The 18,512-nt window shown below is 42.8% G+C and overlaps 1 protein-coding gene across 5 annotated transcripts in view; it reads left to right on the top strand.

The window, feature by feature from the left end:
• Positions 1-10,434: 10,434 nt before the first annotated feature.
• The window catches only part of ltbp1 (latent transforming growth factor beta binding protein 1), a 425,536-nt gene continuing 417,458 nt past the window's right edge, over positions 10,435-18,512 (top strand). The window contains exons 1-2 of one of the 5 annotated variants that reach the window (XM_043695510.2): positions 10,435-11,159; positions 12,565-12,635. In XM_043695510.2, the coding sequence (XP_043551445.2) occupies positions 10,771-11,159; positions 12,565-12,635 (460 nt within the window). In that variant the 5' untranslated portion in view covers positions 10,435-10,770. The remainder of the gene's footprint in view (positions 11,160-12,564; positions 12,636-18,512) is intronic. The other 4 variants (XM_043695509.2, XM_043695511.2, XM_043695513.2 and 1 more) reach the window with 4 other exon arrangements.

Here is an 18,512-nt window from a genome sequence, read left to right as displayed (position 1 = left end):
TATCCAAGGGAGTAATCACCTGGTCATTTAAAAAAAAGTATTTTAAATTCTCCAAATCTGTTCAGAGTTGCTATCACACATGTCTGGAGCATGTGGGACTTAAACTTAGATCTTACTAGTTCAGGAATAAGGACATTATCACTGCAATACAAGAGGCCATTAAAAAAAAAGGACTGCCCCCCTCAGCAGCCAGATATTTCCCACATTGAAGTTACCTCCTGTGAAGTAAAGATAAAGTCACTATATGCTGTTCTCTCATTAGAGAGAGATGACTGGTGGTGGTTTAACTTAAGGGCATTGATACCTCAAGTGAGGGAGAGGTTGAGTAGGAGAGTCATTCACAGTAACCTCAGCTGGCAAAGGAATTGAACCCACATTGTTAATATCTACTAGTATCAAAATCCACTGTCTAACCAGTTGAGGTAACCAATCCCCCAACCAGCAAGTAGCCGTGATTTAGGATGTTCATTATCACTTCAGAAAAAGAGATGCCCAGAAACATGAAATAGCATCTCAGAACTTCCAGTGTTAAGGATCAGGCTAGACCCCCTCAAAACATTTCAAGAAGGTAGCCCAGACTCTAACTTTGCTAGTTGTTTTCAGTAGGTGTGAAGTGGATATTACAGGAGAGATGCCGCTGGTCAAACCACTTAGTTTTAAACAAAACAGAATTTATTTACAAGATTACTGAATGAAACACAAACAACAAAAAACAGAATACTGAATAACTTATCCTCTCAAAAACCCAGCAGATCATCCTAACTCAATGATGCTGTTCCAATTACTTGCAACAATCCCCATTAACACCCCTCGGCACAAAAGGTAAAATCAAACACAGGGTCTTACAGGAGAGAAATCAGAGAGAGAGCGTACCAACCTGGACCTGCTTCTTTGGGTCCAGCAGCTTTTTCCCACTCCTGTTGAAAACCAAACCAAACCAAACTGGAGTAAAGCTGATCTAGGAGAACTGGCCACTCTCCTTTCATTGTACAACTGTTTTGTTTAAAACTTGAAAGCTTTTTGTCTGAGGCAGTATCTGTTAACTATAATCAAACTGGCCCTAAAACCGTTCAACCTCAAACTTTTCGGAGTCGATGTTGTTTATGATCTCTCTGAAGAAAAAAGCCAAAACAGCATAACCTTGTTAAAGGAGCAGCTTGATCACAGCAATAACCTCAAGAATAAGAATTCTCTCTGTCTTGGTGGCGTGACTTCATTTAAAAAATGATCAGCCCTTAGAGAAAATTGACTGCGAACCAGATTCTTTTAGAAATGGTGATATCTACCATACAGAAGATCCACCAGTTCAATATGTAATTCCTTCATTGAAGAATTGTAAGTGTTTTCTTTTCAATTCCACTATCCTTCACTCGGTACATCATCTTGTTTGCTTGTATTCTGGTGTGCATGTGTGTATGTAGCAGAATTTGGAGCAGGTCTTCACATTTTAAATAAATTTTTCACTTCACTTGAGTGAGTTCAATAAACAAACTCCTTAATCCTGATTAATTCTGGAGCCTTCTTTGGCAAGTTCTTGAAATCCTCCACCTGTCTCACATGCCAATCGCCTATTGCTATATAACTGCTATGTTGGCCACTCATCACAGAATCTAGCCAGCTTTTAGTATCATCGAATAAAAGTTCTGTTTTCTCTTCTATAGTAGATCCTCACATTTTTCATCATCAAAGATGTATTTTGGATGGGAACACGTCAACAATTGATTAGTTAGGTATACTGGGGTGAAAGAAAGTTTGATTTGCAATGAAGTCTTTTAGCCTCCCATGAATATCTTTGTTCAAGGTTAACCTTTCTCTCTTCTGTAGTTGGCGGGGAAGGCTCCAACTTTGGTGGCATTGACTTCTATTTTATATTTCTTGATGTTATTAATTTTATATTTTTCTCAGACTGCTGAAAAGGAAACAAGATAAAACTGGACTAGATTGGGTTGGGATATCCGGTCGGCATGGACGGGTCTGTTTCCATGCTGTACCTCTCTATGACTTTATGACTATGACATCTGGTTGGTGAATTATTTCCATTCTAACCTTTCTGTCTAATGTCATAACTGATTTTTCTTTTTTTATATTTGTCATAGTCATGCTCCACTGAGCCTTATTTTTTTCCTAAACTCCAAAGTCACCAATCCTAAACACTCTTCCTTCTCTATCTCTGGTTATATTAATTTCAAGACCTATTCATCCTTCAACTGTTTTTTCCAGCTCATTGTTTCCCAGGACTTCAACGCTATGACTGTCTTCTCTTCCTGTCTTTTCTGCCCACAGTAATCTTCAAGCTTTTCAAGCACAAGCTTTGCATTATGTTGTACCAGCCATGGCTCCATGGTCACACTCCTTAGGTGCTAGTAGCCCATACTGACATTTAGCAAGATTTTGAAAGCATTCAGGCTTGAGCTGGTTAAGTGTGGCGCACAAGTGCCAGGCAATGGTTATCTTCAGCAGCAGAGAATCTACCTTCAATATTCTTTGCATTGTCTGACTAATGCAGGATATCTATGGAGAGTTTAAGGTAAGTCAAATCAGATTAGATTACTTACAGTGTGGAAACAGGCCCTTCGGCCCAACAAGTCTACACTGACCTGCCGAAGAGCAACACACCCAGACCCATTCCCCTACATTTACCCTTGCACCTAACACTATGGGCAATTTAGCATGGCCAATTCACCTAACCTGCACATTTTTGGGAGGAAACCGGACCACCCGGAGGAAACCCACGCAGACACGGGGAGAATGTGCAAACTCCACACAGTCGCCTGAGGCGGGAATTGAACCCGGGTCTCTGGCGCTGTGAGGCAGCAGTGCTGACCACTGTGTCACTGTGCCGCCCAATGATAACTTTATTGGAGAATCTCTCACTATGGCCTACATTTTCCCACAAGGCTCTGCATGAAACAGCAAAATCATCTGACATTGCATTACTTCCTGTGCTGATGTACATAGTGCTTTTCTGGATGGCTGGTTTGCAATGCAGATCATGGGAAATACATGTAGACACAGGCATAGAGTGAGCGTCTTATAACAGAGAGAAGATATTGGGATTTATGCTGGTGGAATGGAGGAGATCAGTGACCTTCTTCCAACACTCCTGTGCATTCCTCCAGAAGGCTGAGACTGATATAATCTGGAAAACAAGAAGTTAACCAAATTTCCTCATGATTTCTTGATCGCAGTCTGATCATTTTTGCATAAATGCAACATAATCTGACAGTTAAGCTCATGGAATTACAATGATCAGAAAAATGGTTATATTTCACTGCAATTTAATGTAGCAACAGCATTGACTCACATACACCAACAAAATGAAAATTCAATGATGATGGCACTATACTGTCACCAAATCTGCACAGTGCAGTCATCAAGAGGCCACTGACACTGTAGAATTTATCAACTGACAATTAGCAAGAGGGAAGCTTGCACTTTGACAGGAATATAGGAGCTAGACTTTACTTAAATGAAGAAAGACTTTGGAAAGCTATAGAACAGAAAGATTTGGGAGTGCCTTTGCATGAATCACAAAAGGCTAGCAGAAGGCTTTGGATAATTCACCACACAATAGGCTACTTAATAAGAAAAGAGCCCAAGACGTTGGAGGTAATATTTTAGCATAGATAGAGGACTGGCTAACTAATAGAAGCCAGAGAGTTGGGATAAGGGGGTCATTTTTTAAAATGGCAGCCTGTAATACAGAACAACCTCGGTTATCCAAACATCGATTATCGGAATTTCGGATTAACCGAACAAGATCTCAAGGTCCCGATGCTTACGTAAACTGTGTTATCTGAATATTCGATTATCCAACCATTTGATTATCCAAACAAAATACTCCCTGTCCATATTGTTCGGAAAATTGAGGTTGCCCTGTAGTGGTGTACCACAGGAATCAATGCTGGGGCTACAATTATTTACAATATATATTAATGATTTTGATGAGGAAAGCATATGTGCTAAAGCCAAGTTGTGGATGACACAAAAATCTGGAGAGGGACATAGACGGGTTAAGCAACTGGAGAAAAATGTGTTCAATGGAATATAATGTGGGAAGATATGAGGCAATACATATGGGCAGGAGGAATGTATGAGCTGGATATTATTTAAATGGGGAAAGACTGCGGGAAGATATGGAACAGAGAGATTTGTCCATGAATCACAAAAATCTTGCATCTGAGTTGAGCAGGTAATAGGGCAGGCAAATGGAATGTTGGCCTTTATTTCAAAGGAAATGTAATATAAAAGTAGGGAGGTTTTACTCAAACTATACAAGGCTTTAATCGGACAACAGCTGGAATACTGTAAACAAATCATGACTCCGTTGTACAATGAAAGATATAGTGGCACTAACAGCACTTGAGAGAAGGTTCACATAACTGAAAACAGGTGTGTAGGCACTGTTTCATGAGAAATGATTGATAAGTTTGGGACTGCACTCTTTGGAATTTGGAAGAATGAACGGTGATCTTATTGAACCATGCAAGGTTCTTGGGGAACTCAACACGGTAGATGTGGAAAGGTTGTTTCCCCTTGTCGGGGAGTCTATGACCAAAGGGCATAAGCTCAGAACAAGAGGTCAAACCTTTAAAGGAGAGACAAGGAGGAATTTCTTTTCTCAGAAGATAGCGAATTTGGGGAATTCTTTGCCACAGAGGACTGTCAAGGCTGGGTAATTAAGTATATTCAGGGCTAAGATAGACAGACAGTAAGGGAATCAAAGGTTATAGAGAAAAGGGAGGAAACTGGAGTTGAGGGTTAGAGTGACACAGTGGCTCAATGGTTAGCACTGCTACCTCACTATGCTAGGGATTCAGGTTCAATCCCATGGGTGACTGTCTGTGTGGAGTTTACACATTCTTCCCCTGTCTGATTGGGTTTGCTCTCACAGGTGGATTAGCCGTGGGCAATATAGGGATGGGTGAGATGCTCTTCAGACAGTCCAGTGATGGGCTGCATGTCCTGCTTCCACAATGTAGGGATTCTATTTTATGATAATCAGATCAGCTTTGATCTCACTGAATGGTAGAGCGGACTCGATGGGCTGAGTGGTCTCCTATGGTCTGATGTTGCTCCAGTTATCTTTGTACCGATCCTGTCCCCTGTTCATCTCAAGGTAGGAAGAAGCAGGATCAGGATGGTCTCGGATCAAGTGGGGAAGTTCATGTCTTCACAACGTGGTAGGTTGCAGCTCGACTTTACAGCATTTCAGAAATAGTGAAAGATTGCTTTGTTTTGTCGTAGAATTTTAGAATTCGCATCTCTGTTTGCAAATCCTTCTGTGGCTTTGCCCTGCCCCAATCTCAGCAATCTCCTCCAGTTCCACAATCCTCTCAGGCTTCTGTGTTCCTTATATTCTGGCATCTGCCTTGTTTTCATTGCTCCCCCATTGACAGCAATGGTTGAAATTCTTGAATTCCCTCCCAAAACCTTTCCACCTCTTTCTCCTCCCTTAACATGTTATTTTTATACTTAAAAATTACCTCCTGTTTCAAACTTTTGGTTTTCTGTCCTAAATCTCCTGCAGTGGTTTTTTTTTTGCCAATTTCTGCTTGATGCTGTCAAATGCGTTGGATGGCTCAGCTATGCTGAAGGCGCCATCAAAATGCAGATTGATGTTGTTGCAGGCTTTGAGAATCCCTGAGGTTGAGGGAAAGGTTTCAGTTGTCCAAGTGCAGCTATGTTTTTTCTCTCTGAGTGTGGTTGGGGAGTATGATTTACGATTAAAATGGCCACTTCAGACTGCACTGCGGTTTTACAAGCTAATATCGCTTTCTCCAGAATTGTAAGTGACATCAATCATCATGCATCCATTTCTTGAAAATCGCAATATCTTCCTCACTCCCCACAGTTACTGATTTATAAAAAAACCCTGGATCCTTGTCCCACAGGTTAAAAACACATAGATGAAGGATGTTGCCAGGGTTGGAGGGTTTGAGCTACAGGGAGAAGCTGAATACGCTGGGCTGTTTTCCCTGGAGCGTTGGAGGCTGAGGGGTGACCTTATAGAGGTTTATAAAACCATGAGCAGCATGGATAGGGTAAATAGACAAAGCCTTTTCCCTGGGGTGGGGAAGTTCAGAACTAGAGGGCATAGGTTTAGGGTGAGAGGGGAAAGATTTAAAAGGGACCTAAGGATGCAGCTTTTTCAGGCAGAGGGTGGTACGTATATGGAAGGAGCTGCCAGAGGAAGTGGTGGAGGCTGGTACAATTGCAACATTTAAAAGGCATCTGGATGGGTATATGAATAGGAAGGGTTTAGACAGATATGGGCCAAGTGCTGGCAGGTGTGACTAGATAGGGTTGGGATATCTGGTCAGCATGGACGAATTGGACTGAAGGGTCTGTTTCCATCTCTATGACTCTATGACAGAATCTCATCCAGTCCCATTATTAAGACCATAAAAAATAGGAAGAGGAATAAGCCCCTTGAGCCTACTTTGCCATTCAATCGGATCATGACTGATCTGACCAACATTTTTCATGTCCACTTTGCTGCCTTTTCCCCATAATCATTGATCCTCTGACTCATCAAGAATCTATTTATCTGTCTCAGCCTTAAAAATACACAAGGGCTCTACCCCCACAGCTCTCTGTGGCAAGGAGTTCCAAAGACTCACAAACCCTCTGAGAGAAGACATTCCTCCTCATCTCAGTCTGAAATTGATGCCCCTTTATTCTGAGGCAATGCTCTGTGGTCCTATAATCTCCCACAAGGCCAATCCTCTTCTCTGTATGAACCCTGTCGAGACCCTAAAGAATCCTAAATGCTTCAATGAGATCTCATCTCATTCTGCTAAATTGCACAGAGCAGAATCCCAACCTTTCAGTCTTTGCTCATAAGACAATCCCTTCCTACCAGGGTTCATCCCAGTGGGCTTCTGTGAACTGCCTCCAATGAAATAATATATTTTCTTCAATAAGTGGACCTTATTTAAAAGAGAGTTTGGTTAGCTCAGTTTGATGAACAGGAGGCTGGAAGTACACAGCAAGCCAGGCAGCATCAGGAGGTGGAGAAGTCAACGTTTCGGGTGTAACCTTTCTTCACGACTGGGGGTGGGTATGGGGGGAGCTGCCAATAAAGGGGTGGGAGGAGTGGGGAGAGGGGCAGAGTGGTGAAGCAGGGATAGGTGAACACAGGTAGAGGGTACCACCTGTTTGGTTGATGGGAGGAATGAATCTGGTTTCTGGCTTGCAATGCAGGATAATACCAACATCACAGCTTCAATTCCTGTACAAACTGTGCTCACCAGGAAGATCCTGCTCTCTCAACCTCACTAGAGGCATGGTAACCGTCAAGTTAAATCACCATCAGTCATCTTTCTCTGATGAGAGAGCAGCCTCTAGAATATAGCTAACTGTTTGGACCACATCTCAAGATAGACTCGTTTGAAGATGGTTTAACTCTGAAAGTTCCCTGAGCTCTCTCCCTACACAGAATCACTTTCAATTGTGCCCTTCATGAGTGGTGCCTGGTGCTATTAGTCGAGACACTGCCGAATCCAAATTGACTCTTGACAGGGGCTCAATTTTAACTCATTCATGCTCAGAGTTAAACTCTCACCTTGCAGCTGGACTGGATTCAGTACAATGTTTGTTTTGCCGCTGATGGGAGTGACGTTGAAATGCTAAATTCACGTTGCACATGGACTGCATCAGAATCACTAATAACCCGAAATAATGTTTATTTTGTAAGTGTTCACAGCTGTTCAAAATTTCACCGTGTTGTGTTTGCGAGCGAGTGAAATAAACAAGTTGCCAAGAACAAGATGTGATTCGTCAAGTTGCACTCGGCTTCGATATGGGACCTGGATGGAAGTGCAAAGCGAACGTGAAATCGAGTCGATACACGTGATGTGACTGGGACACATATCGATATATTGTGACTCATTTATCACCACTGCAATTTTCCCACAATGAAGCTTGGATTAAAATGTATTTTGTTCATATGAGACAAAGACAATTAATAACACAATAGCTTAATCATAATTTTAATGCAAATTAAACTGAGGGACAGTAAAAACATCCGGAAATACAAGTGGTCTGGGTCACGCTGGCATTCCAAGTTTTTGACTGATTCTGTGCGGTGATTGTTGTGACAAAATGCCTTTAGCTTCAAAGCTTAATGTGCAAAGGGAGCTGAGCATTGCATATCATCCGACTAGAAACTCCAGATGTGCGTTAGGTATGTCCTTGTGTGGATGTCGTGTGTGCTTCTCTATGGGTCTGGATATATAAGTATTTGCATTTGAGTATGTCTATGTGTATGTGCGGAAAACTATGTGTATATTTGTCTATCTGTGCATTCCTGGGTGGATGGGTGTGTGTCTATTAATGTCTGGACGCCCATGTATATGCTTATGTGTGTGTACAGCCAGTCTCCGGGTTGCAAACGGATTTTGTTCCGGTGTTCGATCCCAAGGCAACTTGTGCGCAAATCAGAACAAAATGCAGGACAATATAAAACAATTATTCATAAGTACACATATATTCGTATGTCAGGATTTAACATTATACCCTTGTATGGGATTGCGTTTCTAAGTACGAGCATTCGTAAGTCGGACGTTCGTCAATCATGGCCCCCCGTACTTGTATATGTGTGTACATGTTTACATATGTGTCGCTGTGTGTACCTGTTTGTGTATATGTGTGTATTTGCATGTGTGTATATGTTGTTTGTGTAAGTATGTGTTGTCTATGTCTGTACGTGTGTCTGTGCATGTGTATTTGCCTATCAATATATACTTAATATATACTTATATGTGTATGTATTGTCTAAATGTGTACACATTTGTAAGTTTTTGTATGTTTGTGTGTTCATGTGTGTCTATGTGCTTGCATGTGTGTTTATCTCTGTACTTATTTCTCTCTGTTTGTATGTGTCTGCATGTATTTGTCTATATGTGTATGCATTTGTAAATTTGTCTTCGTGTTTATATAGTGTCTGTGTGTTTGTGTACATGCATGTGTGTATTTGTCTCTGTGTGACTTAGTGTATGCATATGTATTTATATATTTGTGTTTTGTTTGTGTGCCTGTCTTTGTATCTGTGAATGTATGTTTGTCTATATTTCTGTATTTGTGTTCACACATATTTGTATGTGTAGATGTGTGTCCAGTCTTCATGTTTATGTGTGTATATGTGTCTATATTGTGGGTTTTGTGTATTGTGTACACATCTATGTGTGCATTTTTGTGTCTATATATGAGTCTGTCTCTGTGTGTGTCTACGTGTTTGTGTCTATATCTGTGTATCTGTATTGTCTCTCTATGCCTCAATGTGTCTACCTCTATGTTTTCACACATTTATATATGAGTCTATATGTGTCTCCGTGTGTGTGTGTGTTTCTATGTATGTGCATCTCTGCGTATGAGTGTCTCTGTATATGTGTGTGTGTCTGTGTGTGTGAGTGGCTGTATGTGTGTGTATGAATGCCTGTGTGTCTGTGTGTGTTTCTGCATGTGTGTCTGTGTGCATCTCTACATGTGTGTTTATATGTCTCTGTGTGTGTATATGAGTGGCTGTGTGTGTGTGTGGCAGTGTGTGTCTGTATGTGAGTGGCTGTGTGTGTGTACATGAGAGGCTGTGTGTGTCTGTGTGTGATTGTCTGTGCGTCTGTTTGTGAGTGGCTGTGTGTGTTTGTGTGTGAGTGGCTGTGTGCGTTGTATCTGTATGTGAGTGGCTGTGTGTGGCTGTGTGTGTCTGTGTGTGAGTGGCTGTATGTGTGTGTATGAATGCATGTGTGTCTGTGTGTCTGTGTGTCTCTGCATGTGTGTTTATGTGTCTCTGTGTGTGTCTGTATGTGAGTGGCTGTGTGTGTGTATGCGAGTGGCTTGTGTGTGGCAGTGTGTATCTATGTGTGAGTGGCTGTGTGTGTATGTCTGTGTGTGAGTGGCTGTGTGTATATGTCTGTGTGTGAGTGGTTGTGTGTGTATGCGAGTGGGTGTGTGTGTGACTGTATGTGAGTGGCTATGTGTGTGTATCTGTATGTGTGTGACTGTATATGAGTGGCTGTGTGTGTGTCTGTATGTAAGTGGCTGTGTGTGTGTCTGTGTGTGAGTGGCCATATGTGTGTTTATGAATGCGAGTGGCTGTGTGTATCTATGTGTGAGTGGCAATGTGTGTGTGTCTTTGTGTGTGGCTGTGTGTGCATATCTATGTATGAGTGGCTATGTGTGTGTATCTGTATGTGAGTGGTTGTGTGTGTGTCTGTATGCGAGTGGGTGTGTGTGACCGTATGCGAGTAGCTGTGTGTGTGTGTCTGTACGTGTTTCTCCTGATTCTGTGGAAAAGGGCAGTTCTAACTCCAGATCTTCTTTGAGCCTGACGTCATGTCTGCTTGAGATTGGATGGTAGGACTGTGACTCGAAACTCCCTCCCCTCCCCCTCCAAAAAAAACTTTTTAAAGACTTTCAATCTGTTCAAACTAATATATTTTACAACCATCGCGATACCATCTAACATCTGCTCCAGTGTGTGTGTGTGAGAGAGTGTGTGAGTGAGTGAATGTGTCTTATTTATTTGTGCTGAGTGTTTCCCTTCAGCTATATTTTTCTTAATTTGTAAAGTTATCTGTTGCTGGAGACATCTGGCAACCAGCGTGTTTTTTTTGTTCTATATATAAAGATAATAGATATTTATATATATAACAAGCCGCCTTTAGAAATCCACCGAGAGAAGGGGGCCAGTTCACTGTTAAAAGACACTGCAGAGGAATACGTTTTGACTGGAGTGCGAGTCCTCTTAAGGAACAAGCTTGTATCAACATGGAGTGGGTGAGGTACAGCGTTTTGGTGTGGCTACTCTCCGTCTTGCAGCCGCACCAAGTGTGCCCTGAGAAGAGGAATCTCAGGAGGATCACTTACGTGCTTCACTCGGGCAAGTCTCACGGCCGGGGCAGTGTCTTTGCTTTCGGTACCAGGCACCGTGCTCCCTCCTCTTATACAGTCAGGGCGCAGGGCTCGGCTCCAGTGCTGGAGGTGAAAACCACTTACAGGAGGAGCTCGCCCCAGGTCAGGACCCGGCGGATGGGCCAGGCGAGCCAGCACGTCCAGCAGCAGCAGCAGCAGCACATCGCTCAGTTCCATCCACACCAGTACTACCAGCAGCAGTCCATTAGACACCCTGTGCACTACCAAAAACAACAGCTTAACGGGTAAGGAGAACTCCCTTGAACTTTGCGCCAGATCATTGCTGGCTGTATCCCTTCCCATGATCTTCTAGTCCATTTCTGGACATCACTTAAACCCTCAGCCACATAACATCACCAAAGAAATATTTCGGTTTGACACCTCCTAATATTTTATTTTATTCCCCTTCAAGATAAATCGAATGAGTTTAAACCCTTTATAATACCAAACACTTGTTTTTTTTTAACAATATAACCAACGATTGTCTTGATTATTTACAATATGTTGGGGAACATGAAGCTACCTGCAATGAAACTTTAACCCAAGAACAAAATTCACTTGAGAACAGTGATGTGTTGCAATGCAGAGAAACTCCTGACAGCAGTGAAGTTTCAAAAACTCCCTAATTACTTTCTTCCTGTAAAAAAAGTGATTCCAACTTGAATCCTTGTCCACAGCTCTCTGCACACAGTGGGGGATTCAGGTGACTGTGGTGCAGTCTGCCATGCGTAGGAAGCATTTCCTCATGGGTACCAAACCATCACTAATGTTTGCGTACAAACCCTGAGAACATGATCTCTTTGAAAAGAGAGAGGAGGCACCTTCATTCCACGAAGGGGGCCCTTTGTTATTCTGGGCAATATTTCCTTTGTGGCTGGATGGAAGCTTTTGACAGGTTGTATTTTACTGTTAAGAATCTTGATCCTGGGAATTTATTTTATTCCATCACAGGATGTCGGCTGGGCCATTCTTAACTGCCCTTCAAGAAGGCAGTGGTGAGCTGCCTTCCTGAACTGTTGTAGTCCTTGTGATGTAGGTGCACCCTACTCAGTTTCCAAGGTTTAATGCAGGTTTTGATACAGTGAAGGGCTAGCGATATATTTCCATGTCGGACTGTGGCTTGAAGGGGAATTTGCAGGTGTTCCCATGTTTCACTGTCCTTGTCCTTCAAGGGGGTGGGGAGGCTAGAAGTTTGGAAGGTGCTGTCAAAGGAGGCTTGGTGAGTTGTTTACTAGAGAGAGACCTTGAGCCTGCGTTTATATCACGGGGAAGTTACTGCTTGCCAATCTTGGGTCAACTCTCACTCCAACTGATCGACTGTAGCTAAGCAAAGTCAGCACTGAACTCCTGTGTCACTATTGATGAATGGCTTCCCCCGCTCCCTTAAAACACAGAAACAGTTTCCTGTCAATACTTTAATAAAACCGTAGGAAATTTTAAAACAAATATTCATGAGTGGGGGGTTTGTTTTAAAACTGAAACCGTATCTCATTTTCTTCTTTTGTTAACTTCAGCTGTTGCCTGCAGGGTTTGAACAGACACTAATTTTTTTATGGGATAGTTTGATGGATAGTTTACTGTCAGATAAGTATTTTATTAGTCTACATCTTCCTTTTCTCTCCAGTAAATGTGTCATGTTATGATTTGCAGAGTTAACGTTTGTGGCGGTCAGTGCTGTCATGGATGGGCCCAAGCTCCTGGCTCTCAAAGATGCACCAAGCGTAAGTGATTTGTATTGCATGACAAAAAGTCTTTCTTGTGTTGGCAAGTTGAGCTTTGTTCAGAGATCTTAAATCTAAAGATTCACCAGACAATAGCAGCATCGGCACCAAATCACCCTTTGAGCTGTCACATCGGACCATAATCCCATGTCACCTCACTGTTGATTTGCACCAGTCAATTATCTCCTTGCTATCCTCTCACCTGCCTCAGCTCATCTGCTGCTGGAACCCCAAAACACTCTTGATAATTTCATTGCTATCGCTCGACCTGACTATTCCAACACACTCCTGGCCAGCCTCCCATTGTTCTTCCTGCATAAATTTCTCAGGATGTGAGCTTCGCTGGCTGGGCCAGTCTTCATTACATGTCCCGAATGGCTTTTTCTGAAGATTGTGGTGAGCTGCCCTCTTGAACTGTTACAGTCCTTGAGGACTAGGGACACTCATAGCACTGGTAGGGATGGAGTACCAGGATTTGGACCTATCAGCAGTGAAGGAACGGCAATGTAATCCCCAGTCAGGAAGGTGCAAGACTTGGAGGGGAACTTGCAGAGGGTGGTATTTCCCATGTATCTGTTGCCCTGGTTCTTCTAAATGGGAGTGATTGTGAGTTTGGAAGGTGCTGTCCAAAGAGACTTTGTGAGTAGCTGCAGTGCAACTTGTCGATGAAATACACGCTGCTGCTGTGAGTTGGTGCTGAAGGGAGTGAATGCTGAAATTAATGGATGGGTTGCCAAACCAGCAGGCTGCTTTGTCGAGCAATGCTAAAAACTGCACTGATCCAGGAAAGTGGAAATATTTCATCACACTCATGACTTGTCTCTGGTAGATGGTGGCCAGGCATTGGAGAGTGAAGTTTTGAATTAATCTCCTCAGAGTTCCTAGCTTCTAATCTGGTGGCCACATTATTATTATAGCCATATCTACCCACGTCTTAATTTATGTCAAATTCTAATCACTCATCATTTTGTGTTTGCTAACTAACTTTGGCTTCAACTACGGTTTGAAATCCCTATTCTAGACTTCAATATCTCAATGGCCTTACCCCTCCTTATCTGTGTAACCTTCTGACAACTGTAACCCTCTGAGATATCTGGACCTCTCTAATTCTAGCCACATGAGCACTCCCAAATTTCACTGCTGCACTGTTGATCCCTGGGGCTTACATTCTGGAATTCCCTTCCTAACCTCTTTGTCTCCCTAATGTCTCTCTTTAATCAAGTCTTTGCTCTTGTGACACCATATTGTCTATCCAAGTGTTGTTTGGTAAAATTGTTAAAAAGTGGCTTTGAAGTTTTATTGTCCTGAATTGTTACATAAATGAAACGTCGTAATGGTATCTGACCCCAACTCCCAAACTGGTACATACTGGAAGCAAAGGGGAACTCACTGTTGGCTGGAGAGTCAATGAGAGTGGTATCTGACCCCAACTCCCAAACTGGTACATACTGGAAGCAAAGGGGAACTCACTGTTGGCTGGAGAGTCAATGAGAGACTAGTGTGGCACCTCTAGGGTAAAGCCACCAAATATGTGTTTGTGTGTGTGTCTGTGTGTGAGAGTGGTATGCCTGAGTGTCCGTGTGTGTATGCGTCTGTTTGTGTGTGTCTGTGTGTGAGAGTGATGTGTCTGTGTGTGTGTGTGTTTATGTGTATGTGTCGGTTTGTGTGCGTCTGTGTGTGAGAGTGCTGTGTCTGTGTGTCCATGTGTGTATGTGTATGTGTCTGTTTGTGTGTGTCTGTGTGTATGTGTCTGTTTCTGTGTGTGTGTGTCTGTGTCTGTCTGTTTGCTGTGTGTGTATATGTGGTGAGCAGCATGGGCAGGGAATGAAGCTCACAACGGGCCGTCCCTTTGTCCCAATGCCAGGTCTATTGTTCTAGCACTGAGTCCTTTTAAACAATGAAACCTTCTCCAGGGAGCCTTATGCTCCCCACAAGAGGTTGCTTGTCATGTTCCTTGATAAATTCCAGCAATGGCACAGTGGGATCCTGAAGGGGGCATTAATTGCTCCCCATTGGCCTCTGGTGGTGGCGGAGTGGGAAGGCTTTCTGTCATGTACTTTATCAGTACAGACATGAAAAAGTCTAAGAATGTTCTCTCCTGATTAAGTACCCCGTTCCCCTACTGTGGCCAACAAACTGACCACTGAAGGGGCATTAAGCCACCCTGTGTCACCATCTGAACAAAAATGATAGTCTCAAGCTCCAAAGTGCCCCTCCTTACCTCTTGTGCCACACCTGGCCTCTGTTGCTGTACTCTGAGCCAGATGTTAGTCCGTGAAATGGCAAAGGGAGTGAGTTTCAGGTTGGAGTTCCAAGAGGGGCAGAGAGGTCTTGTTCACTCAGCAAGCGGCCGGGCCATCAAAAGTGGTAGGAATCTGCATGCGGAATTAATTTACCATGCAAGTACAATGCTGTAAAACCACTATTGAAAACTGAAACCCAGTGGGCTGGAGAGGGGAAGCTGGGAGCTTGCCTCTGTCTCTGAATCATGTGTTTCCTGAAAAAGAGGCGTGTTTCCAGGTGAGGGCCGGCTGGAACTGCAGCTGCAATGGGCTCTCTCTCTCCCACACGTGAAATAGCTCCTCCCGTTCATCAATAGAACGACAAGTGAACCAAAAGCATTCAGAAGAGCTGATGCACGGGATCTGTGAGTTCATCAATGACGCCTCCACCATCACATCCTGAGCTCGAGAGTGCAGCAGCGAAAGTTTTCTGAATCTTTTAAACTGCTGTGATGGAAATGAGTTCTACACATCCATTCCCCTTTTCTGTAATCCTGTGGAGATCACTTGGATGCTGCTTTCATTTTAATGAAACGCCCATGTGACATGTTGGTCATTACCAGCCACCCAGGTGCTAAAGGGGGACATTGATGCTGGCAGACTTATTAAACTGGGGGAAGGGGAATGATTGGCTGAATGATGAGGTCAGATACAATGCTGGGACTCTCTGGAATAATATTGAGTGAATTGTAACATCGGTGTGTGTCCCTGCAACTCCCAGCCTTTTATATGTAGCTATCCAGTAACAATCTATAGCTTATTTTGAAATATTTTTATTGATCAGGATTTCAGTCCTGACGATTCTACTGTGTACTATGACTCCCAAACCCTTCACTAATGGAGTAAAGGGTTGAATTGATGATTCACTTCTGAGGTGAGAGGGCATCTCTCAGGAAATCCTGGGGTCAGTCCCAATGACATTTCTACCCATCAACTCTGATGGATGAAGCATTGTGGGGGATGAGCTCACAATACTTCAGTGTGGATGAGACTCCTTGGCAGGAGCTGACCTCTGTAAAATTAACCTGTTATTATACACACAGTTCAAATTATCATTGATAATGACTCAGCATGTGAATATTGTGTTAGAGATGAACACTGAATGAAGAGAATTAGAAGATGCAGCAGTAAAATAACAACATGCATAACATTTCAATGATTTTATTGTATGTGAGGCTTTTTAAGATGCTCTAAGTAACATGAAAGAGGTTATGTAAATGGGTGTTTCTTCTCTCTCTGACTTTCTCTGTCCGTCTCAATATACCTCCATGCTTCAATATATTTCTCTCTCAGTCAATCTGCTTCTCTGTTTCTTTGTCTGTCTCTATCACAGCCTGTGTTAGTTTCTCTCTGTCCCTCTCTGACTCGAATCTTTTGTTTCTTCTGTTTCATTCTGTGTGTGTGTGTGTGTCTCTTTCTATGTCACCATCCCTCTGACAGTGTCTCTGCCAATCTTTGACTCACTCCTTGTTTATCTTAGCAATAATTTTCCCAGCGACTACAATGGCTTCAAATTAAAGTATGTCCAACATGAAGGCTTAGCTAGCAGGTAAAATGATTAAATTTCTCAAATTAAGAGCACCATAAATTGCTTAGGTGGCAACAATATTCCTTTAATCTATTATGCCAGATCAGTGAAGGTAAAAAATTCTTTATTGACTCCCTTACTTAGTGATGTCTGCTGGGGCCAAAGTTCACCATTACTGTGCTGTTTTATGTACAGAAAATTGGTGCAATGCTGAAAGATTTAAGAGTGGGTTTGCCTCACACCTAATTTGCACAGGCCACCTCAATAAGAATGGGCCTCATTTCAGTGCTGAAATGAGGGTCCTGCCCTTATTTCCTGGAAATTCACTTAAACTAGTTAGATCTTGCACTGCTCAAGCTGCAACTAGTCTCTCATGTTCTTCAATGGTCTCAGCAGCGATTATTAAAGAGACTGGTGGACTGAGGGTAAGTTTTGTTTGACTTACTGTGGAGCCAGGACTGCCCTTCCTGTCTTCATGCAAGCTGCTACTGGCCTGTGCTGACACATTCTGTGGCCTTAACCCTCTCAACTCCCAAGTAAACTTGTGGACTGACTCCCAACACTGAGCCAGACAAATTTCCCATGCTCAGCTCATTAGCCGCTGTAAGGAGCCCAGTGCCCCTGGATTTATCCCAGTGGGGCCTGACTTTGCCTGAAGGCCCACACTTGGGCCTCCATCTTCTCCCCGGTGAAATGAGCGTGCTGTCTTTTTGGCCCCCTTTATCAGGCACTTTTCAGCTTCACCAACACCGAGCGTGATCAAGATCTCACCTTGTTGCACTGTGACTGAGAGCACTGCAGGTGACATGGGTTTCAGGTGTTAGCAGCCTGTTTTTACACCCTGCCCAGTTTTAGTGGAGAAACATGCTGCCAGTTCACTATCACCCATTTTGTGCAGACCACTTCACCTTCCCTCCCCCTCTAGATCCCCCTGTGCGGTTCTCATGCATTTGTGTGCACTGCTGTTGCCATGGCAAGTCTCTGAAAATAAAAGGTGTTTTTATTCCTAATTAGTAAACCACATTTCTATTGCAGCATAACAACTGGTTGACTTTACAGGATAAAAATCAGAAGATTTAATTGTCAGCCAGCTGTACTTTTTCAAAACACTATTGTGTTTATGGCTGAAATTTAAGGGAATACACAATCTTCAAGTCAGGGACAATTGTTTTATAAGTAGCAGATAGGTAAATGATAGAAGGTTTTTATTTCATAAATTTTGGAATACATTCATTTGTGCTTGCCATGGTGTCGGGTCCAAAACAGGACCTTGAATTAAGTTACCACTAGGTGGCATTCTTAGTGAGTATTTCAGGACTGGAAGAAACAGTGACGACTCCAATGCATTCTTTTGATGAGGTGATTACTTTGTGACTATATGTCAGTCACAGAGGAAAAAGGTGAACATTCTCCAAAGCAATAAATTTACTTAATATAAAGAGGTTTAATTTACTATGTCCAAGTGACCTGCAGGTAAAATGAATACAGGTAGAGAATGCAATATTCCTTAAGTCAGGCTTGAAAAGCTGTGGACAATGCCTCTATTTGTCTTTCAGAATATCAGAGTACTTATGGCCAAGACTAATAACAATCGTGATATCCCAATCTCCCTGAGACATTCAATAATAAATGAGCAGCCCTTTGGATTTAAAGCTTGTTATTTAAAGTGCACTCATTTCTAACACTGCAGTTTGCACTAGGACCCAGTGTTGGGTGTGAGCCAAATATTGCATCCAAAATATCACCTATTTCATTGATGTCAAGTTAAACCTATGTGGTGATTGTGACAGCTGTGCCTCAGTTGGAATCATATCTCTAAGGCAGAAGGTTGTATGTTTAAGTCCCATTCCAGCCCTTGCAACGCAAAACTAAAGGCTGAAACTTCAGCGGAGCGCTGCAGGGTTGGAAATGGCACCTTTCCGAAACGATATGGATTTGAGATCCATTCACGTGGACGCTATTTGAAGAAGAACACAGCAGTTATCACCAGTGCAGTGCACAGGCCTAACATCTATCCTTCAGCCAACACCACAAAAAGCTGGCTATTTTATTCATTGTCAGGAGATC

This window comes from Chiloscyllium plagiosum, unplaced genomic scaffold (assembly GCF_037043375.1).
Source record: "Chiloscyllium plagiosum isolate Xiang-an unplaced genomic scaffold, Cpla_swu_hap1 HiC_scaffold_10, whole genome shotgun sequence".
Lineage (NCBI taxonomy): Eukaryota > Metazoa > Chordata > Chondrichthyes > Orectolobiformes > Hemiscylliidae > Chiloscyllium > Chiloscyllium plagiosum.
Note: the sequence above shows the minus strand (reverse complement) of the source record. Positions and strands in the feature narration are given on the sequence as shown.